At 42.1% G+C, this 27,915-nt stretch overlaps 4 protein-coding genes across 11 annotated transcripts in view; 2 read left to right on the top strand and 2 right to left on the bottom strand.

The window, feature by feature from the left end:
* Nucleotides 1-745: 745 nt before the first annotated feature.
* Nucleotides 746-2,017, bottom strand: hbae5 (hemoglobin, alpha embryonic 5). The gene is made up of 3 exons (XM_086195649.1): nt 1,853-2,017; nt 1,346-1,553; nt 746-965 (listed from the first exon to the last, which is right to left on the bottom strand). The coding sequence occupies exons 1-3, from the start codon at nt 1,945-1,947 to the stop codon at nt 837-839; spliced, it is 432 nt and encodes a 143-aa protein (XP_086051775.1). The 5' UTR covers nt 1,948-2,017; the 3' UTR covers nt 746-836.
* Nucleotides 2,018-5,118: 3,101 nt separating this feature from the next.
* Nucleotides 5,119-5,970, top strand: hbbe2 (hemoglobin beta embryonic-2). The gene is made up of 3 exons (XM_086195648.1): nt 5,119-5,285; nt 5,403-5,625; nt 5,750-5,970. Exons 1-3 carry the CDS (start codon nt 5,194-5,196, stop codon nt 5,876-5,878), a joined length of 444 nt encoding a protein of 147 aa, XP_086051774.1. The 5' UTR covers nt 5,119-5,193; the 3' UTR covers nt 5,879-5,970.
* A 3,278-nt stretch (nt 5,971-9,248) lies between these two features.
* On the top strand, nt 9,249-12,238 carry hbae4 (hemoglobin alpha embryonic-4). 2 transcript variants are annotated; one of them, XM_086195075.1, is made up of 4 exons: nt 9,249-9,661; nt 9,730-9,831; nt 10,423-10,627; nt 11,977-12,238. In XM_086195075.1, exons 2-4 carry the CDS (start codon nt 9,740-9,742, stop codon nt 12,103-12,105), a joined length of 426 nt encoding a protein of 141 aa, XP_086051201.1. In that variant the 5' UTR covers nt 9,249-9,661; nt 9,730-9,739; the 3' UTR covers nt 12,106-12,238. The 2 variants fall into 2 exon arrangements, with proteins under 2 accessions (XP_086051201.1, XP_086051200.1); XM_086195074.1 differs by having other exon boundaries at nt 9,252-9,831; nt 11,977-12,237.
* Nucleotides 12,239-13,237: 999 nt separating this feature from the next.
* The window catches only part of rhbdf1b (rhomboid 5 homolog 1b (Drosophila)), a 36,030-nt gene continuing 21,352 nt past the window's right edge, over nt 13,238-27,915 (bottom strand). For 3 of the 7 annotated variants that reach the window (XM_086195389.1, XM_086195390.1, XM_086195388.1), the window contains 18 exons: nt 26,386-26,519; nt 25,907-26,053; nt 19,997-20,225; nt 19,333-19,539; nt 18,700-18,822; nt 18,330-18,472; nt 17,887-18,141; nt 17,684-17,795; nt 17,503-17,577; nt 17,098-17,259; nt 16,430-16,530; nt 16,230-16,293; nt 15,895-15,989; nt 15,530-15,605; nt 15,329-15,429; nt 15,082-15,235; nt 14,774-14,997; nt 13,238-14,153 (listed from right to left, as the gene is read on the bottom strand). In XM_086195389.1, coding sequence (XP_086051515.1) covers nt 13,958-14,153; nt 14,774-14,997; nt 15,082-15,235; nt 15,329-15,429; nt 15,530-15,605; nt 15,895-15,989; nt 16,230-16,293; nt 16,430-16,530; nt 17,098-17,259; nt 17,503-17,577; nt 17,684-17,795; nt 17,887-18,141; nt 18,330-18,472; nt 18,700-18,822; nt 19,333-19,539; nt 19,997-20,225; nt 25,907-26,053; nt 26,386-26,519 — 2,598 coding nt within the window. In that variant the 3' untranslated portion in view covers nt 13,238-13,957. Of the gene's footprint in view, nt 14,154-14,773; nt 14,998-15,081; nt 15,236-15,328; nt 15,430-15,529; nt 15,606-15,894; nt 15,990-16,229; nt 16,294-16,429; nt 16,531-17,097; nt 17,260-17,502; nt 17,578-17,683; nt 17,796-17,886; nt 18,142-18,329; nt 18,473-18,699; nt 18,823-19,332; nt 19,540-19,996; nt 20,226-23,024; nt 23,339-25,906; nt 26,054-26,385; nt 26,520-27,915 lie in introns of those variants that run through there. The other 4 variants (XM_086195391.1, XM_086195392.1, XM_086195393.1 and 1 more) reach the window with 4 other exon arrangements.

Here is a 27,915-nt window from a genome sequence, read left to right as displayed (position 1 = left end):
CCATAAACAAGCCTCTCAGCTTCTCAGATCAGGTAGTACAATAGTGCTTTGCACAGGATGTCTCCTCCTACAGTTGAACTGTCTCCGACCATGTAAAAAGGTTCAACAAATGTTAGCCCATCACATTATAATTATTTAATGAAGGGAACTTCGTACAATGTGGGCATTTTTTTCACCGCACAATTTGTGTTTGCTTTATGCTCGTGGTCGGCTTATGAGTTTCAGTTTGGTCCTCCAAGGGAAATGGTCTGGCCACTAATTTACTAATTTAGACCACTGCTTTCCGACCTGGGGTCTTTGCCCCACGAGGGGGTTGCAAAGATGTGCAGGTGGTTTTTAAAACTAGATAATAACAACAAGTAACTTAGCAACGTCTAGTCTTTACGATTATTAACACAAGGGTATTTAAGGTCACGTTTACCGTATTTAGTTGATTTGTAACTCCACCCTTCATATGACGTCAAAAACCGTTTCACTAAATAATTAGAAAGCTCAGTGCTCAAACTGTCACGTGCGTTCACATCCGTGTTTCAAGAGAGAACATTTGTGTGGCGGAACCTCTCCAGGGCCTGAAGTCAGCCTGTGAACGTCACACCTTCTAAACACCGTACAAAGTGGATTCTATTGTACTTGTCTGGCACTTGAAAGGGTTGTTTTTTTTTTTAAAGTGAAAACTCCCCCCCCAAAAAAATTATTCAAAGTTTGCATGAAATGTTGATGAGGCATAAAAGACTGACACAGACACTTTGGGTTTGATTGCGATTTATTATTTGACGTTTTATATCATGTTTTACATGATCATGTGCCTCAGACCGCTTTTTAAAACATCGGGCAGCTTATCGATATTTCTCAGAGAGAGACAAGGACAGACAAGCCAGGAATTTGTCCAAGGCGACGTGAGCCTCGGGAGTGAACTCCTTTGGAAACTTGGTGGCGACCACCACGAGAATGCAGTGGGTCAGGATCTGTAGGTGTAGGAGGGGGAAATATATAAATATATATAATTCATACACGGCAAAGCTCCATCATATCCAGATTTCATCTTCGATAAATCAAAAACAATGTTTACTTTCCGGTGCTGATTCCAGATTCCAGTATATACAATAATAAGGCGCCTATACTTGAACATATAGATGACCGTTCTTATCTTTGAATTCCTCCGTTCATCAAAGCCTCAGATTTCAACAATTACCTTTTACGTTTCGTGGCCTATTGTCTACCGATAAAATTGTGCGTAAATTTCGATCAAGATTCGCACAGTCCGTAGCAGACCTGAACCATTGCACATACACCACTGCGTAATCTCAGCTCAACTAATACCGACGCGACGGGATGACGGTCTCACCTTGAAGTTGGACGGATCAACTCTCAGTTTAAAGGCGTGCAGCTCGCTGAGCTCCAGGAGGCCTTTTTTCAGATCGTCAATTTTGGACACGGCAAGTGCGACGCCATCCATGATGGTTTTACCATGCTTTTTCACCGGGCCGGAGCCGTAACTGAGATCTGGCCAGTGGGAGAAGTAGGTCTTGGTTTGTGGGTAGACACTGAGCATCCTGGGGAAGTGGACATAAAGTTAATAATTGGTAGGGAATAATTCCTGACAGATGTTACGCAAAAACACTCATTTCAATTTCTACCAGCGTCTATAGTCTTTGGGAAGCGTATAGAAACACGCTCTTTGTACGTTTTCTACTTCTCAAAGCTCCCACGCATGTTTTAAAAATTTGAAAATGTTCAATTCAGACGGATCACACCGAAGCAGAGATTATTCATCAGTTTCGGGCAACCAAGTCAGTCAAACAAATCGCCTGCAAAATCAACGTGTGACATAAGAAGCACCTCTCCTGCTTACCTGCCCAGGGCATCGGTCCCGATAGCATCGGATGACTTGGAGATCACTCCCCACAGCTTCTTCACGGCTGCCTTGTCTGTGTCTGTCAGACTCATGTTGGTTTGGTTCTCTCGACCTGACACGGCTTAGTTTTGACTTCTACTTAAATTCAGTTGGCCGGGGTCACACCCACGATAATTGGTGCCAATCCAATGACCTCATGCCTGATAGACAAGTGGCCGGATGCCCAAAATGTGCTATCAGCTGGTCGCATTCGAGGGGCCTTGGCAAAATTGGCGTCACTGGGAGAAATGCTTCCCAAAACCGTGGGCGGTCATCTCGGGTCTCAAGATGCAGGTCTGGGAGGGTGGCTTACTGTCCTTGTATCTGGAGAAGCTGAATGTAAAAAACAACAACAGCAACACCTTGGTTGAATAGTTCTCGTTAAACTCAATCGTCCAGTTCATCTATAATCACAGTATGGAGGTGGGGTGGGGTGGGATGGGGTGGGGTGGGGGCAACTCAGGCCATCAGGGGCAATTAGGGGCTCGGTATCTCGCTCAAGGATACTTCGACATGGTCACCGGGGGAAGAGAGGATCGACCCTTTATATATCCTTTACCCTTAATTAGTATTACTATCATACATAAAGTATTACTATTAAACAAAAACTATTATTGCATATTAATATTATTAATATATCTATTCTTTATGGTCACATGGTATACTTTAATTAGCTAAAATTTGCTGTAATGATAATAAATAATAAGGCTGCACGGTGGTGCAGTGGTTAGCGCCGCAGCAAGAAGGTTCAGGTTCCAGTCCCGGCTCCAGCACAGGATCTCTCTGTGTGGAGTCTCCATGTTCTCCCTGTTCCTGTGTGGGTTCTCTCTGGTACTCCAGCTTCCTCCCACAGTCCAAAGACATCAAGAGGGGACGAGGCTGATTGATACTCTAAATTGACTGTAGGTGTGACTGTGAGTGTGAATGGTTGTCTGTCTCTATGTGTTGGCCCTGTGATGGACTGGTGACCTGTCCAGGGTGAACCCCGCCTCTCGACCGTAGCTCGATGTCAGAACCTTCTTGCTGTGAGGCGACAGTGCTAACCACTGCACCACCGTGCAGCCTATAAATTATAAGAATTAATTTTATTATAATTTGCCGTGATAATAATAACAATAATAATAATAATAATTATATTGGGATAGGCTCCAGCCCCCCGCGACCCTGACCAGGATAAGCGGAAGAAAATGGATGGATGTGGTCGATGTAGAAGAAATGGTCTGTTTTTTTTAAATCCAGTTTTAAAATTACAGGAGAGAAATTTGCTTGGTCATGAACAAACACATCAAATTCAATAGTAAATAGAAAAATTGTAGCAGAAGCATTAGTATTAGCTGTAGTACTGCTTCGACTAGAAAAGACTGCTGCAGTGTCTGGCAGAAGGTCTTTGCACCTGAAAATTAAATATATTGCGTTTGAAAATGAGTCACAATTAATTTTATTGTTTGTTTGTTTTTTAATTCGGCATTTTTTTTAATTTTTTTTAAATTTTTTTTTTAGCTCCACGCCCATTACTGAATATTCTAACGTCGGGAGGAAAACAGTACACGTCACTGTTATCAAGGGCCTCCAGTAATTCCTTCGTCAAAACTTAAGTGAATTTTGGCAGAGGGTGGAGGGGGCGCTCCTGAAGATAACGCCAGCGTGTGTTTTTTCAAGATAAAACTCTGTTGCCGTGCAAAACCTCTCACGAACGATGCGTCTGAATGAGCTCGTTCTATAAAGCCACATATTTGCGCATCGTTCAAAATATGACACATTTGAAACTATAATTGCCTTCGCACGTATTCGTGTCTGATCCAAAATGTATGTTTCTGCACTTCGGTTGTCGACTTGGATGATTTCTTTTTTTTTAACTTATACAATCATATTTGTATACACATTTGCCAAATGTTCTGCTGTAATCGTATGAGCATGTGCATTTCCTAAATAAATTACAGGTGCTGATTGAAATGGGACGTAAGGTGGAAACTTGTCCCTGGACCGCACCAACTGGTGCTGGACAAAAACAGCAGAGCAACAAAGTCCAAGGACCTCAGCGATGAAGGGTGCTGAAAACGAGCAAAAGCAATATTTTGCAGCTGGACATTGTTCAAAACTGAAAAAAAGTCATTTGTTATTTGAATATAGTTTGAATTAATTCACGAATTAAATTAAATTAAATTAAATTAAATTAAATTAAATTAAATTAAATTAAACTAAATTACCCTAACTTTGAATATTAGGCTATGTCCCTGATCCTCTTATCCTCTTATAATCGTCACAATGTCGAAATAATCGAATTTCCCACACACAAACGCACGCACACAAGCACACACAAACAGCCCCCCCCCCCACACGCACGCACACACAAAGTTCGAAACTTGTTCAATTTAAGAAGCTCCATGTTCTTTTCCTGCCCCCCCCCCCCATTTAATCGGATATAATTATATCAAAGTGCCAGGAAAATGAATTAACAAGTAATAGTTAAGGGGAACCTCCCGCAATGTGAAAATCGGTTTGGTTTTTTTCAGTTTTCTGTGTTTTCTGAGTGTTTAAAACACGAATTGGGTGGAATTTGTGTGAGGACACGTTCAGAGTTGAAAGAGCAAGAATATCTATTACTTTGTTTTTTTTAATTCGACGTGCTTTAGCCGTGTCAAAGCGTCTGTCTTTTGTAATCCATGTCATCTATGTGTGGAGCTCCATGAGGCTGAGGTGCGCTTCCATCAAATCAAACAGCTTCGGGATCAGTGACGTTCGATGCATTCGTGTTTCTTATTTCTCTAACGTCAAAATCGGCGTGTGCCGGATTCCTTTTGTTCAAATAATAAAAAAAAAGAATAAATACATTAGTAAAATTTTGTACGACAGTAAAACCATCGAAACATCCGGAAGGTCATGGAGTTCCTGTGTGATCTGCAGCTGCAAAATCAGCAGCATTCAATTAATTCACGTTTCTTATTTAAAGTCGATGCAGCCTACGTTGGATCAGGTTCAACCAGCTAACTACCTTACTACCTAACTGACTGACTGACTGACTGACTAACTGACTAACTAACTAACAATAAATAAATAGGCAAAATGATGCATTTATGAATAATGTGTCATGTCTAAGGCCATTAAGATCAGCATGGAAACATCCAGAAAGTTCCAGAGACGTCTTGGGTAATCTGCAGTCTTCCATCTCCAGCCTATCACAGCCATCTTCTCGCGGAGGGTGGGGGGGCCCTGGGGCTTTTAAATAGACTGAGGCCCATCTCAAACTCTATTCAGCCTCTTCTCCGAAGCCTGAAGAAAAAACAAAAACAAAAGCCAAGATGGTTGAGTGGACCGAACAGGAGCGCGGCATCATCAACAGCATCATGGGTAGTCTTGACTACGATGACGTCGGTCCCAAGGCTCTGACCAGGTAGCAGACGAGTTTTTGATAAAACTGTCGTGTGGAACTCTTGAGTGAATTTCAAGACAACAATTCCACAATTCCTCTGCTGACTATCTGTCAACTGTTGTCTTTCTCCCGCTGCAGATGTCTGATCGTTTACCCCTGGACTCAGAGGTACTTCGTCGCCTTCGGCAATCTCTACAATGCTGAGGCGATCAAGACCAACCCGAATATCGCAGCCCACGGCATCAAGATCCTGCACGGTCTTGACCGGGCTATGAAGAACATGGACGACATCAAGGCCACCTACGCCGAGCTGAGCGTGTTGCACTCTGAGAAGCTGCACGTGGACCCCGACAACTTCAGGGTAAAAACTGGGTCATTTAAGAACGACCATCTAATCTGTTCCTCACATTTATTATATTCGGGCTCATTTCTGCCTGCAGGATTGACAACCGTTTACTGATGTATTTATTCATTGCTTTGTGCAGCTTCTGGCTGATTGCCTCACCATCGTCATCGCCGCCAAAATGGGAAACGCCTTCACCCCAGACATTCAGGGTGCCTGGCAGAAGTTCCTGGCCGTGGTGGTGTCCGCCCTGGGAAGGCAGTACCACTAAACCCCATCGCCTTGACCACTAAAGAGGGGATCGAACGTATGTCGCCATGTGTGTGTCTCCTACATCAAGGAATAAAGACCCACTAAAGCAAATTCATGCGTGGTCCAGTTGTTTTCTTCTGACGCACAGTGGTCTGGTACTGACCGAACAGTTCGGCGCATTCCGAGATAGCGTCCTGACACTGTCGAACACACAAAAGAGAATTCTCAACTGTTTATTTCAATGGGATGTCACTTTTATGCGGCATCTCATTGCAGACCTTCTACCGCGTTTGTGCATCAATCATGAGGCCCGAACTCCATCCATCCATCCATCCATCCATCGTCTTGCGCTTATTCCTTTGGAGGGTCGCGGGTGTGTGTGTGTGTGTGTGGGGGGGGGGGGGGGGTGGACCCTATCCCAGATCGTCAGTCCATTTCAGGGTCAACACATAGAGACAGACAACCATTCACACTCACAGTCACACCTACAGTCAATTTAGAGAATCAATCAGCCTCGTCCTCTCTTGATGTCTTTGGACTGTGGAGGAAGCTGGAGTACCAGAGAGAACCCACGCAGACACGGGGAGTGCTAACCACTGCACCACCGTGCAGCCCAGGCCCGAACTCAATAAGTACTAACATATCATCTCGCAGCTTGCAGCCCATGCGTATACACGAATAACATGATCTCATGAAGCAACTGCTGTAAAGACAAATAAATGTAGTAAATACTTGGATGTACATATGATTTTTGATATATTGAAACGACGATTTTTTTGTTCTGAACCTCTCACAAATACTCTTTTTTTTTTTTTAATTTGAAACTGGAAAAAAAAAGATTGCCTGCAAACCCTCCTCAGCAGTAACGTCTGGGTCTTCCATATAGCCACGCCCACTCTCTAGCCTCTTGCAGAGTCCGCGGAAGATTTGCGTTTCAGATGGCGTTATGTTCGATGACGTAGCGAACGAAGCATTCCTCCCGTCATCCGTCTCCTGACGTCTTTTATGTGTTCTGCTCAAATGGATTTCAACTCATTGAAAGTTCTGGTTTCATTTACATTGACGGTTATACAAGTCATGACTAATTCTCCTATAACTCTCCTGTTTTGTGTAGGGAGTCTTGAAGGAATTTCAGAATGAACAGACATTTAGAGGCCTACTTTTTTTGTTTTAATCCAAGGGTCTCATCCCTCAATCTCCAGTCGACCATTGTGTTCTCAAGGGAACGGCTGGGAGGATGATTGGGCTCTGTGCCCCCAACAGCAGGAATATTCAGCACCAGAGAGCGTTCACTGTTTTTTCCAGGCTACTTTAGCTCCAGAGAGAGTTCACAATCTATTCACGGATTATTTCAGCATCAGAAACCGTTCATCATTTATTCCCACAGTATTGCAGCCCCAGAGACAGTTCACGACTTCTTTCCATTTTTATTTCAGCAGTGGAAACAATTCATTCATTATTCCCTGATTGTTCGGGCACAAGTGAAAACTCATTATTTACTCCCAGGTTATTTCTGCAGCGGAGATATTTCACCATTCCCAGTGTATTTCAGCGCTGGGGACAGCTCACTATTTATTCCCAGATTATTTCAGCACTGGGGACAGCTCACTATGTATTCCCAGATTATTTCAGCACTGGGGACAGCTCACTATTTATTCCCAGTGTATTTCAGCACTGGGGACAGCTCACTATTTATTCCCAGTGTATTTCAGCACTGGGGACAGCTCACTATGTATTCCCAGATTATTTCAGCGCTGGGGACAGCTCACTATTTATTCCCAGATTATTTCAGCGCTGGGGACAGCTCACTATGTATTCCCAGATTATTTCAGCGCTGGGGACAGCTCACTATGTATTCCCAGATTATTTCAGTGCTGGGGACAGCTCACTATTTATTCCCAGATTATTTCAGCGCTGGGGACAGCTCACTATTTATTCCCAGATTATTTCAGCACTGGGGAAAGATCACTATTTATTCCCAGTGTATTTCAGCACTGGGGACAGCTCACTATGTATTCCCAGATTATTTCAGCGCTGGGGACAGCTCACTATTTATTCCCAGATTATTTCAGCGCTGGGGACAGCTCACTATTTATTCCCAGATTATTACAGCACTGGGGACAGCTCACTATTTATTCCCAGATTATTTCAGCGCTGGGGACAGCTCACTATTTATTCCCAGATTATTTCAGCGCTGGGGACAGCTCACTATTTATTCCCAGATTATTTCAGCACTGGGGACAGCTCACTATTTATTCCCAGTGTATTTCAGCACTGGGGACAGCTCACTATTTATTCCCAGATTATTTCAGCACTGGGGACAGCTCACTATTTATTCCCAGATTATTTCAGCGCTGGGGACAGCTCACTATTTATTCCCAGATTATTTCAGCACTGGGGACAGCTCACTATTTATTCCCAGATTATTTCAGCACTGGGGACAGCTCACTATTTATTCCCAGATTATTTCAGCGCTGGGGACAGCTCACTATTTATTCCCAGATTATTTCAGCGCTGGGGACAGCTCACTATTTATTCCCAGATTATTTCATGGAAATAGAGTAATACTTAATATTTCATATTGATTTAGAGTCAGTGATTTATGTGTGGTGTTAGAAATTAAAGATTTCATAATAAAATAGAAGGAAATTTTATTTTTTTAAAAAGTGTGACTTGGTCCATGAATACTATCTTCCACTGATTTGGAGTCGAATCATGTGACAGAGAATTCTGATAAATAGAAATGAAAGAATAACTATGGATTGTAGATAGCAGAGCAATTGTTAAAAAAGCTTCATGCTATAAATAGTGCTGGAATTGATTTTGACGCAGTAGATCACATAAATTATTATTCCAAAAAATGACATTGTAATGAGCCTTTTTCCTGTTCATATAAAAATGAAAAAAAAAAAAAGTAAATGACAAATAAATGACAGTGGTCAGCACTGTGGCCTCACAGCAAGAAGGTTCCGGGTTCGAGTCCCGGTTCGGGCACAGGATCTTTCTGTGTGAGTCTGCATGTTCTCCCCGTTCCTGCGTGGGTTCTCTGTTTGTCCTCATATGTTGGCTCTGCGATGGACTGGTGAATTGTCCGGGCCTCGCGCCCGTGGCCGCTGGGATAGACTCCAGCCCCCCCCCCCCCCCCCCCCAACATTAATAGGATAAGCAGATGAAGGAGGACGTATGTATGGGGTATTTCTGTAAAATAAATTCCTAATCCATATTACCACTTCCAGAATAAGATATGCAGTGAGCAGTATTTTACGTCATGATTTTATCTCATTCAAGCAGGAATTTCTTGATCCTCACACTGCCAACACACACTGCATGTCTATCAATCTTCTATTTACAGCCTGGTTGACTTCACCGGGTCAGAGTGGGTCAGAGTGGGTCACTGCTCTGGGCTCGTTTGTGCGCATGCTTTGACTTCACGTGACTATGCAGCACAACATCAACTCTGCTAATTGAGAGACCTCAAGGGAGACTTTTTTTTTTCTTTTTTTTAAATTCTGCAATAGGCTTCTTCTCATAAGACTGTGGCACCTAAGGGGCCATCATAGCAAAGCCCCTCTCCATCTGCATTTTGAGGTGGTCATCCGCATCAAGCGATATGCTGGAAATATTCTGCGTGACGCACGTCGAGAAGCAGATAGCGCCTCCACCCTGCCCTGCGTGTGGGCCGATAACGCAGGGGAGGCGAAACAACCCGCAACAGAGCGCAGCTGCGCAGCTTCGAACTTCGCACTTAAGGAAACATTACTTCATCAATATTTATTTTCTAAGTCTTCACGTCGACAAAATGGTAGATTAGCACGTTTTGTTGAGATTTAACAAGCTGTAAACTCTTCATCAAATAATTTCTAATTTCAGCACAGTTGCAATGCTCTCAGAGAAGGAGAGGAAGCTGCTTGCGGAGACATGGGATACACTGACTCCAGTGGCTGAATACATCGGCTCCGACGCGCTTCTTCGGTAGGTGATCATAAATGTAGCCTATGTCTGAATATTATACATCCTAAACATGTCCATCACCACATTGGGTGTATACTGTAAAATACAATAAGTTAAGACATTATGACATGTTAATACACGTGAAAGAGGCCACATTTTCAGACACATTTGTGCATGCAGACTGTTCCGGTGGTATCTGATGATGTTGTCTGTTTTGTCGCGCTGTTTGGTGCTCGATCTCAGAGACGCAGCATTGTGTAGTGAAGTTTGTTACCTGATTTTAATTCAGTTCACTGGCCAGGAGACAGGACTCGTTCCCAGGCATTTCAACGCCTCACAATTTACTGAATTTGTTGCCAGAAAACCAAAAGTCGTTCAGAAAATTAGACAACACGATATATCCTGTTGCCACGCTTGGATTGTTTTGCGGCGATGAGGTTCAACCTGTCCCCATGTATTAATGAAAGTGTAACATCTTTTTATTACAATGAAATAAAATTGAGAGAACACATTATTTCCCATGGCCTCAAAACTCAGAACCAGGACTCTGTATCATTGCAACATACTCGAGAGTTACAATTGATGCTGAGCAGGTTCATCGTCTTTTCACAGGATGTTCACCAACTTCCCAGGCTCGAAGACCTACTTTTCCCATCTGAACATCAGTGCCGGCTCCCCTCACTTGTTCTCCCATGGAAAGAAGATTGTTCTAGCCATAGCAGAGGGAGCCAGAGACATCAGTCAGCTGACCATCACTCTGGCTCCCCTGCAGACCTATCATGCCTATGTGCTGCGAATAGACCCATCGAACTTCAAGGTGCTTGAGCAGTTCGTACTGATACTGACCATCTATACAAAGTATTTATAGTTTTTAAATAAAGAGAGGTTTCATTCATGACATGTTCTTAAACACAAAGGGGTGGATTTATCCCTAATTTTAGTCTGGGAGACAAGAAGCGAGGCCTGATGGCTGCAGCACCTGAGGTAAATTGGCTGCTGTTATTGATTGATACTTAGTCCCATAGTGTTGGGTGTATGGCAAAAAAAAAAAAAATCAGAGATTATCTACATCCATCCATTTTCTATACTCCTTATCTGGTAAAGGTCTCAGGGTTGGAGCCTATCCCAGCTGACACTGGGCGAGAGGTGAAGTACACCCTGGACAGGTCGCCACTCTGTTGCAGGATCATCAGGAAAAATCCAAGTATCTTGCTCGAGGATACATCGCCATGGTCACCAGGGAAAGTGAAGATCAAACAAGCCACCCTTCAGTTGCTAGACGGCCACGCCTCCGAGGAGCCATGCTGGCCCTTTATTAGTATTACTAGTATGCATAAATATTATTGTGTATTAATATTCTTAATATATTTATTATTTATGGTGGCGGCACGGTGGTGCAGTAGTTTGCACTGTCGCCTCACAGCAAGAAGGTTGTGGATTTAAATCCCGTCTCGGGCGCGGGATCTTTCTGTGTGAGTCTCCATGTTCTCCCTGTTCCTGTGTGGGTTCTCTCTGGTACTCCAGCTTCCTCCCACAGTCCAAAAACATCAAGAGGGGACGAGGCTGATTGATACTCTAAATTGACCGTAGGTGTGACTGTGAGTATGAATGGTTGTCTGTCTCTATGTGTTGGTCCTGCGATGGACTGGTGACCTGTCCAGGGTGAACCCGGTCTCTGACCCGTAGACGCTGGGATAGGCTCCAGCCCCCGCGACCCTTAACAGGAATAAGTGGAGGAAAATGGATGGATGGATATATTATTTATGGTCACATGGTGTGGTTTTCTTAATGTCCTGCAGCTACTACACAGTGCAAACTTTTCCAATTCACAGCGTTCATTCTTGCTTGGTCGCTGTGTGAATCCTGACTTGTTGTTTGTCAAACACACGCGCGCACACACACACACACACACACACACACACACACACACACACACACACACACACACAGAGTTAGTAGCCCAAGATATACTTTGAAAATCTAGTCTTTGTCTTTACTTCCATTTCAATTGATATCACCAAAGTATTTTTTGGGATGATACAGTCCAAGTTGTTTGAAGGCAAAAACCCCCCAGTTAACTCAGATTGTAAGTAACCACGGCCTTTTAAGTTCTTTCTTGGCTTTATATTGGCCATTTTTCAGTAATTACATTTCATTTCGTTTCAGCTGTTCTCACACTGTATGCTCATCTCGCTGGCCTGTCACATGGGTGAAGACTTCACACCTGTTCTACACGCAGCGATGGACAAGTACCTGTCAGCCTTCGCAGCTGTGCTGGCCGAGAAATACAGATGAGACTCGGCTGCGTGCTCTCACAAACTTTAAGAGACGTTTGGGAGAATTTATGGTGTAAAATAATTTTGTCGGTGTAAATTGTTATTGTGAAATGTTTTTATAATAAAAATATGCAATGAAAATGCTCACACTTTATTGGGTTATTCCTCTTCATTTTAAAAGTCCTAAATGAATCGTGTTTAAACCACTGACAACACAGCATCGTTACATTGACTGACATCAGTGTTCAGGAAATTTAATTTTCAACAAGTTTAAACACAAAGCATGGCAACCTAACAAAAAAAAAAACCCAAATAAATTGTGTAACATTAATAATATTTAATTGTGTCAATGTGCCTAAATTGCAGAAATATTTTAGATATGCTCATAGACATGAAGTACAAACGTACACCACAAGATGTCCTGGCCTCCACCAGAATAACAGGACTAAGTACTTGCTAGACTGGCCTAATAGGACAAATTTCTTTTTGGGTGCTTCATGCTGCCTCCTCTATTTTATATTATTATGCATTATGTATTTTTTGGTCATTAAATAGTCCACAGCCTTAAAGTCACCAGATTATTTTGAAGGATTTAAGTGGAGGAAGTGTAAAGAGAAAAGCTTAAGAACACCTGCAACAATTTGGGGATGGATGACCTTGTTTAACTTTGGGATGGCTGCACATCGCTGGGTGGATGGTGAGAGTGGGGGGCCTGGCCCAGAGGATTTATCACACATAACCAGCCATCAGTTGTAGACGGTGACCCTGCATGAACCCCCCCCCCCCCCCCCCCCCCTGCATTTCAGGGTCTATTTCAGCGATGCTGTTGAACTGATGAGTCATGTCTTCATCAGCAATAAACTGAGTCATGTTTTGAATTCTCTCCTGCGCAGTTAAATGATAACCAAGGTTGACTCAGCATCGTGAGGTTTCAGCTAGATTTTCATTTTCGAAAACAGTGGTGTTCAAGCATAAATTTGAAAGTTAAAAGTACTATGCAGCGTACAATATCAGGCAGCAATACGGATATACAGTGACAGGTATTTATCTGTAATCAATTGTAGAGAGCAAGCACACGGCCCCAGTCGCATGAATCAATAATATGAATGTACCCCACTCCATCCCCAAATACACACTGAGCAAACTTCTGTGTCATCTGTTTATTGTCAGATAGCTAAAACGCCATCACACTGGATTAAAATACACCAATTCATCACAGCTGTTCACAGTGGAGCACTTTAACATACAGGGTGTCCTTTAGAGATGCGATACAGGATTGATATAAAAACAGAGTGTGAGAGAAGTGCATTAAAAAAATCCTTAGGTAAAAATGCATTTTACGATGACTAGTACCTTAAACAACTGTGAAAAGTATTACCCTGCAGACACAAACGAACGTATGGCACAAAATGACATCTTTTATGTAGGGTCATGTGTGTGTAAGGCACTGTAACACATGGTGAAGTCTCAGTTTTTCAGTAAAAAAAAGAAAAAAAAGAAAAAGAAATTCACCATATCCTCTGTTGTAACCGTCGAGTTGTAGCGCTCGTTTTGTCCACTAAGGGGTACTGTTGTGTCAGTTTTACAACTAAGAAACCCATTAACTCTCCTTCGGTGTGACTGCTCACTGATTAGCCCAGCTATAAATCAGTCACACAAATCAATTGTTAGCAGTTTTCAGGCCATTTGTGGTCGTGGTAACATTTTCAGTCAAATCTCTCTAGGCTCTCATATGTAGCCTCTAAAACAGAACAATATGTGTGAAATTCATCGGTCCACGAGAAATTTTATTGCTCAACTTGCACCCCAGCTTCGTTGCTTTCCTGCTTCAAGCACTTGAACAGCCCAGCTGATGTGATCAATGTCAATGATCATAGGAGATGCGCGTTCAGGTCGTACTTCTCGCAGAACTTGTCTGTGATTGGGATGCAGGTGAGGTACTCGCACCAGTCACACTTGACAGGGTAGACGTAGAAAAGGACAGCAAGGGTAGAAAACAGACCGAGGAAAACCAGAAGGAACACACAGATCTGGATCCGCTTCCGGTACATATCTGAGTGCCTGAAGCTGCAGAGGACAAAGAAGCTGTATTTAATGCGACGGAAATGCACAAATTTGAAGTCAAAGAACTTTATGTTGAATATTCAAAACTTTCAACTAACTCAGAATAAGTAGTATATATTTCCTTTTGTAAATGTGTGATTTTTTCCATTGGATTGAAAGATTAAATGACTGTGGCGTAGCTTAAATGAACAGTTTCAGCATTATTTGTTAAACTGACAGCTTGCAGAGCTGCTTTCAGTTTAGTTTTTCAGGTCCTAGAAGACGGTTCCGAATTTCGAGAACTGATGAGAGTGAGAACTTTTATTCAAGAGACCAAAACCGAGATGAAAAGGATGATGAATAATAATGAATGAGAGGCCACAGACCTCACCTGAATCCTACCAGTCTGCTTCTGCTGAATGTGTATTGTAAGCTTATGTTGTATTTGCAAAGTCCTGCAAGTATGTAATTGTAATATATTAAAGAACCGTCACCAATCCAAGATCCTCAGGGTATAAAGAACTTAGCTAAAGAATATAAATGTGGCATTTCTTTGTGTGTACAACAATCAACAATCACATGACAGAGCACAGATAAAATCTCTGCACGCTTCGACATGGAGAACATCCTTTTATTTCACCTACCTGATGTACGGCAGGAAGGCGAAGGATAGGAAAAATCCTGATATAAAACCACAGATGTGAGCAAAGTTGTCGATCCATGGAAGGAAGCCAAAGGAGAAGAAGAAGACTGAGATGGCCAGAAGCTTCGCAAAAGCCCACCAAGGTCGCTCCAGGATCTGCCAACTCTGGAACAGCTCCACAAAGAGACAGGCCAGGATGCCAAACTGGCTGCCTGCAGGACCCACCTGAAAAGAATAGGAGAGTGAAATAACTGATGCACATTGGCGGTGGACGGGTGATGGAAAAATCTTTCCAGGATGTCTTGGTACCTCAGCTCTGTAGGGCAGGAAAATGGCCGATGCCAAGTTGCCAGTGATGCCACTTAACATGTAGATGATTGAGATTCGGAGCCATCCGGCCAGCTTCTCCAGATCCCTCAGCACTGTCATCTGGAACAACACTGACACCAGACAGTGCAGGATCCTACAGACAGTCAACACACACCCTGTGTTATTACAACGATCTCTCTCATGGTCCTTATCCTAATCTGAGGTGGACAAAAACAAGTTTAGACACCCAGCATGAAGAAAAAGGGACAGCCAGAGTCGGGAGAACTGGTCTGGGATCTCCGGATTGAGGAAAGGCAGCAAACCACAAACATCATCCATGCAGGCCACCTGGAAGAGCCAGAGGAAAAAAAAAAAAAGCTCATCAAAGATGGGGTAGAGAGCCCTGGAGTGACTGAAATATTGTGTGTTGAGTTGGGTTGCAGTATACCTGTGAGCAGAGAGTTGCCTCCTCATGGAAGTAGCCATGCATAAATTCACAGTACTCTCTGGAAGTGATTTCACATCTGTAGAATTGAAGATGTTAAGTTGGTAAGCCACATATCAGAGAGAGACACAGGATATCAAGATTTGCAGCATTCAAGCAATTCTACTGTCATCCAGATTCTCTCTGCACAACTTTATTTTCCCCATAAGTTTAATTTGTATCTTACTGAATTTGAACTCAAGGGAAATAATGACATATTCATACTTTCAGCATGGATATAGTCAATAAATTTGTCTGGAAATCTTTATGGACTCTTTGTTTTACCAGTCACTGTTCCACTGATCTCTGTCTCTGTTCAGTGATCCTACCGTCCTTTGGTTCCAATGCAGCAGGGCCGTCCTGTGATGGTGCAGTCTACATGTGGAAGGTTGGTGTGATTGCCAACATTGTATCTTGTACAAACCTGCAGATTATACACACAGGGATGTTATGAATAAATATAAGACTCCATTTTTCCCCATTCAGCTCTGTTTGAGGAACATCTACAAAGACACAAGCTGCATATATCACATCAGATGAAAAATCAATGCTGATGCCTGCTTTTACAGCTACCTTTATATAACACAACTCCTTTCATTCTTACATATCAATCATACTCTACTCTATTGCCTAGCACCCCCTAGTGCCCAGGCCTGGTACTCACAGGCCACTTGGTGATGTCATCAGGCCAGTCGTGAGGTGAAACTGAGGCTGGCTCCAGACAAATTCTACAAAATGAAGAGCAAAAGTTCAGTTCTCATGAGTACTGTAAGGACTTGCCAGGGACAAACTGTTCTCCATCAGCCCAAGAAGAGAAGGAACCTAGAGAGCATCTTTTGCAAGAACACAAAAGTTGCATGCTACCTGGGGTCCTGATGACAGACTGCACCATGCTGGCGTAGTGTTCCATTCAGATAAGGAGCACTGGGGTGCTGAGGCCATTTAACCCACACAGCAAGGGTACTCTGCAATAGAAGGGTAGAATAAAGAAGACAGCAAGTCACTTCACAAATACAGTACGTAGCTGTTTCTATACCTATTTTGTTGATGAAGTGGATATAACCAGTGACGATATAGCCTAAAGGTTATCCATTAAAAAATACTCTTCATATTCAGTGCATCACTACTACATGTATTTGAGTGCGGCATGATTTAGCAAATTGGAGCTCATATGTGCGCGTTAAAAGGGAGTTGCTAGCTGCTAGCATCACAGTGAGGCTATGTTCCCTCTTATCTATTATCTTCTCATCTTTCTCCATAAGCATCTGCTCCATCTTCATTTGTCCTCTTTCATGATTTCATTACTGATCATTCTTAAACTCCCAGTACCACTGAAATCAAAACGACAAGTTAGCAGGAGTTGAGGTGGCCAGATGATTGAAGTGCCATTCTCCTTATTCCCAAGTCAGTGAACAATTTAGTTACCTAAACTGTTGCAGCTAAAAATGCTGCACAATTTGTCAAATTAGTGTTTTTATTGCACAAAGTTCAGTCACGTGTGTCTATAAAAATCCTTAGCTGCTTTTACAGACCGAACACTCATCTTGCGAAGTCTGCAGGCAGCCAGACCGATCGTTTCTCACGCAGCAGCCGGACTCTCGCTCTTTGGCTCTCTTCTCCTGGATCAGCTTGTGGATCTCTGGATCTTGACGCATGCACGGAGAAAACTTGGCTCCCAAATGAATTAGCGCCTCCTGTAGGTAATTGTGTGTTAGTAATTGATTGGAAGAAGCTGGATGTTTCAACCCTTTCTAATTAGCGTAACCTATAGACATTGTATACGTTCACTATGAATGTACAAAATTGGCTTTGAGAATTTTAGCAGACTAAATATGAAGATTTTTCAGTTTCACTGCAGTAGAGAACTCACTGTACCCATTATCTTGCTGAATTGAACAAGAGGTCAAAGTAAAGCACAGAGGATAGAAAATACTTACTGAGCTTGGACCAACCCAAAAGTTTTGCTGCTGCACAAACTTCACATTTTCATACACTCCCTTGTTCCTCAATACCTAAGAGAATAAAATAAAACTAGTGTTACTTAATCCTCTGTTGTGGGAAGACACAAGTTTACTACCAGCAAATCAGTTTAAAATAAATGCAATTAAATACACTCACTGAGTCAACAGTTTCATGTTGTGAGAAGCCCACAGGGGCAATGTGGTAGATAGCGACAGCCAGAATGGTGATGAGTAAATGGACAAATGTGATCCAGTATGAAAAGAAAGGCCTGAGGAGATTAGGACAAACACTATATTTAGAGTGGCTACATCTAGTTAGACGACAGCTATCCCCAGGCAAAACAGAACCAGCCGTCTCACCTGTGGTCGTCCATGTCCTCAATCTGCCTCTTCACAAAGCTGTCAATGCGTTTGCGGTATGTTCGATTAGTGAGACGGCCAACCATGCCGAGCCCGTATGGCCTCTTTTCTCTTGCAAACAGTTTTTTCACGGGGACCACAATCCTTTGTCCACGCTGCTGATGGCCGTTAACACTCACCACCTCTTGTTTCAGACGCACCTTCGGCTGGACCAGCAAGCCATCTTTTGCCTTCCGCCATCCACGCTCCAACGGCCTGGATTAAGGAGGAAAACATTTTTGGTGTCAAATGTAAAATTTTTCAGGCAGTGTATTTAACCATCATGAGACGGTATCATCAGTGTTGCAAAAGTTGTGAGATTGGCGCACAGTGTCAATGCTCATCTGGCTTTTGGCACACGTGATTTTTAGATTTTATATGAAATGTATAGCATATAAACCCACAGCATCAGGTGGCTCCTCTCCAATTCGTTTTTATCCAGAGGACATCCTGTGAGCTCTCCTTCATCCAGCTGCTTGAGGGCAGCCTCTGATGCTGTCTCAAAAACATCATCTGCATAGCTGGACAACTCATCCTGCAGGCCCTCCTACACAGGTTACAAACCAAATAGACAATGTCAACTTTGGAGAAAAGACTAAAGAAGAATTCTAGAGAAAGAACGGCATATTGGATATTTTCACAGAGGGAAGACCTCCACCAATGAAAAAAAATCCACTTTTTAACTTTTTCTTGCCCAATGTTACGCCTAGTTTCATGAAAACCAGTCTGGTGGTTTTTGCTGAATCAAAGTGATGGAGTGTGTCTGCTACTCACTCTGGTGAAGAAGGATGTGTCCAGATCATCAGGGAAGTCCACAGTGTCATCTTCAAAGAAACTAGGAGGCATAAAACTCCGCCTGCGACATTGGGTTGTGTTGTTTTCACCTAATGTCCGGCCCTGTGGAAAAAGAGCTATTCATTATGCTGATGCCTGAGGATTGTTTGAGAAATCCTAATTGTGTTACATGGCAGCAGTGACCCCTCTGTTTGTCACTGGATCAGCTCTAGAATATTCTGACCGGTATTCAGGTGATAACAGAGCATTCATTGTGTATCACGGACCGTTTGCTTGTAAAACTCCCTTAACAATCCTTACCATACACATACTAGTATATACTCACTGTGAACATCCATTTAGATACGTGTAGCAAGAGGAATCTGTGCTTTACCGTAAATTTAATCCGTAACAATGCTTTTTATCTCTGCTTTACATAACCCACATGTACACGCAGTAAAGTATTCTTGGTGAACAATTATTCATAAAACTTGTGAGGAATGGTTAACGCTGGCTCTAATGTGCATTCACATCACGAATAAAAGGTAAATAATGACTAGAATATTAAAAGGAAAAATTCAGGAGCACAGATTTCATAAAGCAACAGAGAAATCATTTTGTAGAAACAAACACCTTCATCAGTGCTGCAGCAGCCTTGAGACTCATAACTGCAACAGACTCCCGTTTGCGTCGCCGTGGCAAACGGTTTAGGGCTGAACGGGAGCTGGAAAAGGAGCAGAGGGAGGCAGTGCCAGGTGTGATGGGAGTTTGCGGGACACTGAAGCCTTCTACCTCTTCCACCATACGGAAGGCGCGACCCCGAGCGAGGGGGTCTACAATCTGCACAACACATATAAGACAAAAGTAAAGCTGCGCAACAGTAGAGATCACACAGACACAATAGTTAAAATCACATAATAACACACACATTTGGTGTTTCATTACATAATTTGGATTGATTATCAATCATATTTGGACACTATTTTTAGCATTATTGATACAGTCACATTTACTTTTAGTGCCTTTTTAAGAACACTGTAATTTTCACTAGATCGTTATGATACACAGGAGAGAAAATCTTGAAATAAACTCTCATACATATCAACAAAACAATTCCTTTTGTTTATCTTGTGTTTCCAACATTGTGTCTTAAATAACCCACAGCAAAGTGACAACGCAAAGCAGCAAAGCAAGCGCCAATCAATGAAGAACAATGACGAAAGACTGAGGGAGGAAAAGTGATACAGGTAAATCATGTTCCATCTTCTTTCCAGCAAGGCCCCCAGCGCTAGCCTACCCTCTGCATGCCATAGTGGTGGTGACTGGGATGGTGGGGTGGGAGGTAGAGGGGAGGAGGGGTCTCAGTGCTGGTGAGGGAGAGGTTGTCCTGACTATGTAGCTCCATCTCCCTCATCACCTGTGCCTTTAGACCCCCATACAGCTGGCTGCAGTGCTGCAGACTCTTCCTCCTCCATCTCTGGGTGCTGTCGCTGTCCTTGCTCACTCCAAACCAGTCAGCAGTACCCCTAAGGAGAAGGTGGATTTTTGTGAAGTAAACATCTAGACTTTCACATGCTTCTTTGATTTAGAACAAGAGAAATTAGTTGGAAAAAGACTCGAATTTACAATTGTTGAAGGCATGTTACAATAGTGGGTCTTCACTCAAAATAAAGAGAAGTCATTTAGAAAATGTAGTAAAAACTGTTCTTGTCTATGTTGCCATGAAAGCAATTTCTGTCCTGAGTATCCTCAATTTTTTGCTAACATCCACAATCTTTCAAAACACAATAAACTTGATTTTTGGGATTGGATATTTATAAATTCTCCTTAATTACACATAAAAAAACAATACTTAATTGTTGTTTGGGGATTGGTTGATGACTAGTTGATTGCATTTTGTCTGCCCAGAGTCAATAAAAAAAAAATAAAAAAAATTGGGTAACATGCATGGCTAACATTACTGTCTAGAACCACTGACCAATGTCATGCAGTCAATGTGTCTTGATGAAATCTCTCCCCCCAGCTTCTAGCTTGGACTGTAACTTGCAAGCAGCATCATACAGTGTTTACCAACCTGACAAACAAATTGTAACTATTTTAAAGGCAAAATTCAACCTGAATAAAAAAGAAGCTCCCTTGTACAACATCTTAATCTAGTTGGTCCCTTTAATCTGCCCCGCTTTCTTCATCTTTCTCATTCCCTCTCTCTCTCAATGCATGTGTGCATGTTTGGTAATGACTGGCAAAACTAACCCAGCTTAGAGAGCTTTGTTTCCTTACATGACCTCGACAGTGGCTCAGCAAATTAAGATGCAGATGTTGTTATCAGAAAAGTTCTGATAACCCGATTTGACCATGTGTGTTTGTGTGCGTGTAAATGTGTGTGTATGTATGTCTTTTAAATTAACTATTTACACAAAAGTGTGCTCCAAGGTCTCTTTTATTCCTGAAAAAAAAAGGTGCTTGAGAGCTAGACTGTGTGTTACTGATTCAGAAGGGGAGGCCATGCAGGGCAAACTGTTTGGAGAGAAGCACACAGTAATAAACACTCATCATCAAGAAGGACGCCAGCTGGGAAAGCCTTTTAAGGGCCGTGAGGAGGTGGTGTAGTTCTGAATGTTGTCATTCCAGACACAAATGTCTGAGTATAAACATGAATGGTTATGTTACAGGAAAATCACCAAAATATATGTACTACTAAAGATAGGCATACATAGTATGAATGACAGCCTATTTGTGTGTTTGTTGACATCGGCAGCAGGTATTCACCATCATGCACCAACAGGTACATATTTGTCCACACAAATCCATGAGTGAAATGTTCACAACTGCTCGACAACAGCTCAAATCATCATCCAACAAAGAGGAAAGCAAAATGAAGCCGCATGCATCGTCTTCCGTATCCTCCAGGCTGGGCTGATGCACACGAAGCAGCAATCATTTCATCAGGATTGATACAATCTGAACAAAAGCCAGAATGCAGAGCAGAACATTTGAAAAATAAAACAACACATAAAATGAATTTGATTAGATACATCAGCTACTGCAGGCATGGATATAGACTGTTCACTTACATAAATCAAAGCAGCCAGTGTATGAATATAGCTTATGAAATTTAAAACTAATGCAGTTACTTGTTTACAATGTAAAACTTCAATTGGTGGAACACCACTGCAGTACAACAGTACAAGTTTGACCCATGCACTTATAATCCTGATAACGTCTGAGGTAAATGTCACAATATCTCACTATCTTAAAGACGTTCGTATCAATTAAACTTTTAACCAGACGCAGAGTAGATCAACAAGCTAGAAGGGTAATTTGCTGCTTATAACACATCACTAAAACTTATCTAATTTGTAAATTAAAAAATAATTTAACCATGACTTCACTTTTTTTGGAAGTAGTTTTAAAGTGCACAGTTTCGGCTTGTCAGAAGATGGATACCATCATGTGTGATAAAGCTGCTTAACAGACTCAAACTAGCCTGGTGCAAGCCATATTGAAAACATTTTGATGTACACAAAGTATTGCATCAGAGACGTATGATACAAAATTGGAAAGAAAAATCCACCGATCCACAAATGTGTTTTTCACTATTTGTATTAAGTATTTTCCAAATTCCAGGAAAAAAAAAGTCGCAGCATTTTGTTGGACATGTATCCACCTTTCCACTCATATCATAGGATGGAAAGGTATCTTCATCTTGCAAGGCCTAAGATTTTATTGAGGGCTGAGGCTGATGTGATACTGTGTAATATTTGAATGTGAGGGTAAAAAGTGCTGTTCAAAGAAATGATTGATTTACGTTAAAAAAAAACCTCCACTCCAAATTTAAGTTTTGACAGTAAACCATAACTTCATACATCTTACGATAAACTTTTATATTGGCTGAATAATTGAGGAAATAAGATAGTGTTTCTGGTTCAGTGACAGGAAGAAGAGACAGTGACGCGGTGCCATTCTCCTTGAACCATCTCCTTATGTTTGCACAACAGACATAAACAGAAGCAAAAATAAATCATATTCATTTTGACAATTTACTGAAATTTTGTGTAAAATGTGAAAAAACAGCTAGAATTTGTGAGAAAAAAAAGGTGTTTTCTTGAGATAAATCAGTATTTTATTGCAAGAAAATGAACTTAGCTTTCTTGAGAAACGCAACATTTAACTTGAGCGGTAAAGCCATCAAAAAAAAAATTACAAGGGTGGCTGTTGTCGAACCCTCGAAACCTTTACACACTGATAAAATAAGCGTCATGTCCTCCTATGGCCCAAGTTGATTCAAATCATGTATGTATCTCCAGTGGACAGAGACCTCTCACCTGTCCCGAGAGCTCCAAGTGGGGGTCACTGCGTGGGTCATACCTGAGGGGGGCAGAGACTACAGAGCTTTGCGGCTTCCGTCACCACCATCACTAACATAATGTCCAAGCTTACCCTTTAATCCATCTTAAACCTTGATCTGCTGAATGTACATGGATCCACATAGAATGTTCCATAAGGAGATTTCCTGATGTCCAGGACAGCACTACATTCTAGTACTGTCTGTTAAGCAAAGAGAGGATGTTCACCACATGTCCAGACTAAGTGTAACATCCGTGCCCTGCTCCAGCGACTGCTCCCTGTTAATCAAAGGTTAGAGGAAATCCAGTGTTGATCTCCTCAGTCAGACGGGAATCTGGTCTCTGTAACTCCACAGATGACTCCCATCGTCCTCCATCTGGACCCACTCTGTCAGCACATGGTGAGGACGATGCTACATGTTCTGACCTTGTGTCATCAGCACACAACAGAAGTTTCCATGTGTGAGAGAATTTGCGATAGTGCCACTGGCTGGAAGGCCTCTCAGTAGCACTCCTTGAAAGTTCATGAAGAAAAGGATCTGAGCTACTGGGAAAAGAAGACAGCACTTCTGCTCCTTGTCAAACTGAACGTCCCTCCCTTCCTAGAGCCCCAACAATCCCTATCAATGAGATCCCGTCTGTGTGCCTCTCTCTACTATGTGGAGTGTGTGTAAACACCAGTTCCCTCTCTAAAATACCAGCACTCCTCAACACAGGAAATGGTAGATTACAAGGAGGGAGAGGGCAAAGATGGAACATCATGCACATTAGGAGGGAGGAGAAGAGGGAGGGAAGGCACTGGATCATGCCTGGACATGATACACACACGCACACGCATGCATGCGCACACACACGCGCGCGCGCACGCACACACACACACACACACACACACACACACACACACACACAGCAGCTAGTTTGAACCTCACCTTGCTTTCCGGCTAAGGTATTTGTATCGGTACTAAAGAGGCATCCAAATGAGTGTGCAAACCTCAGTTCAAACACCCATCATTATGTGGATGATATGAATTATTATCCATTTATGATGTTTGACCTGATCTAATTAAATGAATGGCTCCTTGGCATGAACAGTGAGTCATAAAGAGCTTTTTAGTTATCTACCAGATGAGCAGAGTGTTACCAATCATTTTATTGGAATAGCTGTTATTTACTCAGTATACATGGAGTCCTCTGTGAAAAAGGAACCTTTGCCGAGCTCCAACATGTCATGTACACACACATACAGTATATGTGCTTAATCCCATGAATTCCTTCATAAACATCAAAGGCATTAATAATAAACACACACACACACACACACACACGTACAGGGTTAATAAACTCTGGCAAGATAAAGTTAAGACAGTGAGACACCCTTTTGAAGAGTGTCTGCACTAGTCTTGGATCTGTGTTCACACCTTTATATTCAGTTAAACACCATGAGAGGTTTCTCTTTGATGTGTCACACATGCATTGTGACACACACAGAAATAGTCTGCAGGCTTGATGGTGTTATTTTTCTAATGGTCCTGTTTATCACCTGGATTGACACTAACAAACTGCATTTGTGTGTCTGAGATTTTTAGCAAGATAAGGACAAAGAAAACAGTTTATGTGCAACCTCAGTGTGTCATTACCAAGCGCCACAGATGCAGAAGGTGTGCTTACAGGAAACTGGAACGGTGCCAAATAAACAAAACTTATACTGCTTTCTTCAGCATCCTCAACTGTCCTGTTTAGATGCCGATTTTAGTGCATTTAATCAGGTTGATCGAAGTTTAATGTGGAGGATCTCATCAGGAGAGAATATGAAATGTTGATACAGTTTGTAAAGAAATGTTTACCAGTTTGCTGTACTCTGACAGCTACTGACTTTGGGTGAACACTGTTGTCCCTCACACTGTGGATGACATACCAAACTCATGACTGTACAGGGAATGATGCAGTTGTTGCATGCCTCATTTCCTATGATTCCATGTGCACTGACTGTAGACGCAACAATGACAGCTACTCTACCAAGCAAATGCAGTTTACTCTCTGGCTGTGCAGTCATGAGTACTGGCTTGACGTCTTTAAGAAGAAGAAGAAGAAGAAGAAGAAAAATAGGAAGAGAAATCATGGAGTTGTTGAGCTTTCTGTCAAGTAGCAAGCAAAAAGGTTTCACACCATGGCTCAAAATTCTCAGAATTTGTGTACTTCTTTAAGACAAGAGATGTGTCTATTTCCGTTGAGTCTCCATGATTACGTAGTTCTAAATTCAGTCCAAAATTCAGTTTATGGGACACAATTCTAATGACTGTGAAACGACACCTAATCATGACATCAACGTCTAGTCTTATTTTCTTGAATGTGAATTTTGCCTGTTTTAACCCCCCAAAATTTGGATGCTCTGTGGCTGGCTTTCTTATGGGGGAAAAATAGAAAGATGCCATGGAGCCAAGTTTGGTGTCAATTGAGCAAAAATCATGGGAGGTTAGGTTTAAATAAACAAGTTTGTTGTTGAAAAGGAGGATAAAACAAGACGGATGCCAGCGCACAGCATCAGAACATTTATGTTAATTTGGCCCTACAGTACATTTTGAGGAAAGTTGCGCAGTTATTGCATGTGCAGCTAATTTGTTATAAATTTCAGACACGCTAACATTCAATGGTTGCTGTAGTGCCAGCATCATATCTAAATCCAAAAATTCCTGTTGAGGATGGTTTTATTTTTTTTATGTGGAGGAAGTAAGAAGTTAGAACTTTAACTTTATAAACTTAAAGATGTGCTTGAGCATTTTCCAGGTCCACTTTCACCAAACAAAAGTCTGTGTTGATGCGTTTGAGTGTAAATTCTATTTTCATTCATATTTTTTCAGTACCTTATAATCTGTTTGGGCATAGATGATCGCCGCAGAGTCAATATTTTGGGGATGCAAGACCGCCTTCGGACAGTTGACACCCTCTGGGGAACCCTTTGGCCCTTTGGGGGCACCGTGTTGACTCGTTCAAAGCGCACCCGTTTCTCACTTTACACAGAGCCCAGCAGAGAGGATGGTAGGAGGAGAAGCACATGGTAAATGAAGTAAGATCAAAGAAATGGAGGACAAGAGAGAAGAAAACACAGGAAGATTAATTTGTGGGAACACATAAAGCACGTTACAGCTGCAATTAGTTTTGCAAAAGATTTATAAGTGTAGAAGAACTAATGAAGATAAGACAAGCAGAAGTCAGAAGAAATTGGATGCTGGAGGAGGCATCCAGAAATTGGATATCGGAGGAGGCTTTGTGTGTGTGTGTGTGTGTGTGTGTGTGTGTGTGTGTGTGTGTGTGTGTGTGTGTGTGTGTGTGAGAGACTAACCTCTTGATGGACTGTGTAAAAGAGGGCAATCTCTCCAGAGGAGGTCTGAGGTAGTTGTTGGAAGTTTCTAAGGCAGTCATGCGGGTGTGGGGGTTTTCTCCTGGCATGCTGACACTGCGTAGGCGTTTAAGTGGCTGAAACACAGACACACATATACACACATATACACACACAAACACACACACCACACAAAAATCATAAACAATGAGCTGATGTAGTGAATGTCACAGAGTTGAAGTCTGACAGGGACAAGTAAAGGTTATGTGAAAAGCACTGACTGACGGAGCAGCAAAGTACAAATGCATATTGGTTTGAGCTCTAAAAATAACCAACAAATATTGTTGGTGCAAATGCAGTAAACACTACTTCATGGATTTGTTAGAATTGTGGACCTCGACCTCCGAGTCATCATGGCAACATGTATATGTCAAGTACTCTTATAAACTACCTAGTTCCTATCTCCACCAAAGATTTGACAATATTCGCTTGTGAATTAAAGACATAAAGTATACATTTTCAGTTAAGGGGCATTTTCCTATTTACGTGTTTACAAGACCGAATATTCCTGTTAATATGGTCGTATGCTAATGTGTCTTACTCAGGTTTCTTGTAACTAGAATATGATCTTAATCGGTCACGGCAAATATTTGCAGTACATGACTCATATGCAGTCCGAATAGTATCATGTTTGGATGAATATGGTGTGCATGTAAACATTGTCACTGACATTACTCCCCCTAAAGTGGCACCAAAGTGTGGAATACTTTTTTTCATGAAGTGTTGAATTTGTAGGAAGTATGCTGGCCACTATCGCTCCCTGAATCAGCCCAGCAAGCTCAGCTAACTGCTGTACCCTGCAAAGATGCTCTGTTGCCATACTGCTTGGCTCTTGCTTACCTTATCTTAAAACTTTTTTGTATTACTATCATAATGTATTAAATAAGGAGAGCCAACCACCTCCATTTTCTGGGTTGGACCAGTGTGCTCAGCTTACTCCCATACACTGCGAACAGGTTCCTCTACTCAGGTGCTTCGTTCGAAATATCACCTGTGGTGACACCCGTACTACTCTGATCTCACTCACCTTTGCTTAAGATTTTTTTTATAATCACAATCACATTTTTTAAGTAAAGACGCACTGATATTTAGTCAAGACAAGTCAGTTTTATTTGTATGGCCCCAAATCACACCAAAAGTTATCTCATGACACTTTACAAGTAGAGCAGGTCTAGTACCACACTCCTTCAATGAGTTTACACCCATCAGTTGCACATGAGCAGAATGGAGGGCTCCAGTAGTGTGGGTCTCACCCTTCAGCCTCTTGCAGTGTCCTGGGTAAGGAATTTTATTTAAAGGCTCACTTCTCTTGGAGAAACAATTTGTAACCAAAGCTAGTAGACAAATCAAGCATCTGTAAATATGAGTGACACGTTTTGTTCTGTAAGAGCATTTAAGAGTAACAGCATTTAAAGTGGAATCCTGCTAAGGTGTCTTTGCTGCTTCAGTATTCTTCAAAGACTAATATTACTG

This window comes from Aulostomus chinensis, chromosome 23 (assembly GCF_037954235.1).
Source record: "Aulostomus chinensis isolate RoL2024-O1b breed Wild chromosome 23, RoL_Achi_v1.0, whole genome shotgun sequence".
Classification (NCBI taxonomy): Eukaryota; Metazoa; Chordata; class Actinopteri; order Syngnathiformes; family Aulostomidae; genus Aulostomus; species Aulostomus chinensis.
Note: the sequence above shows the minus strand (reverse complement) of the source record. Positions and strands in the feature narration are given on the sequence as shown.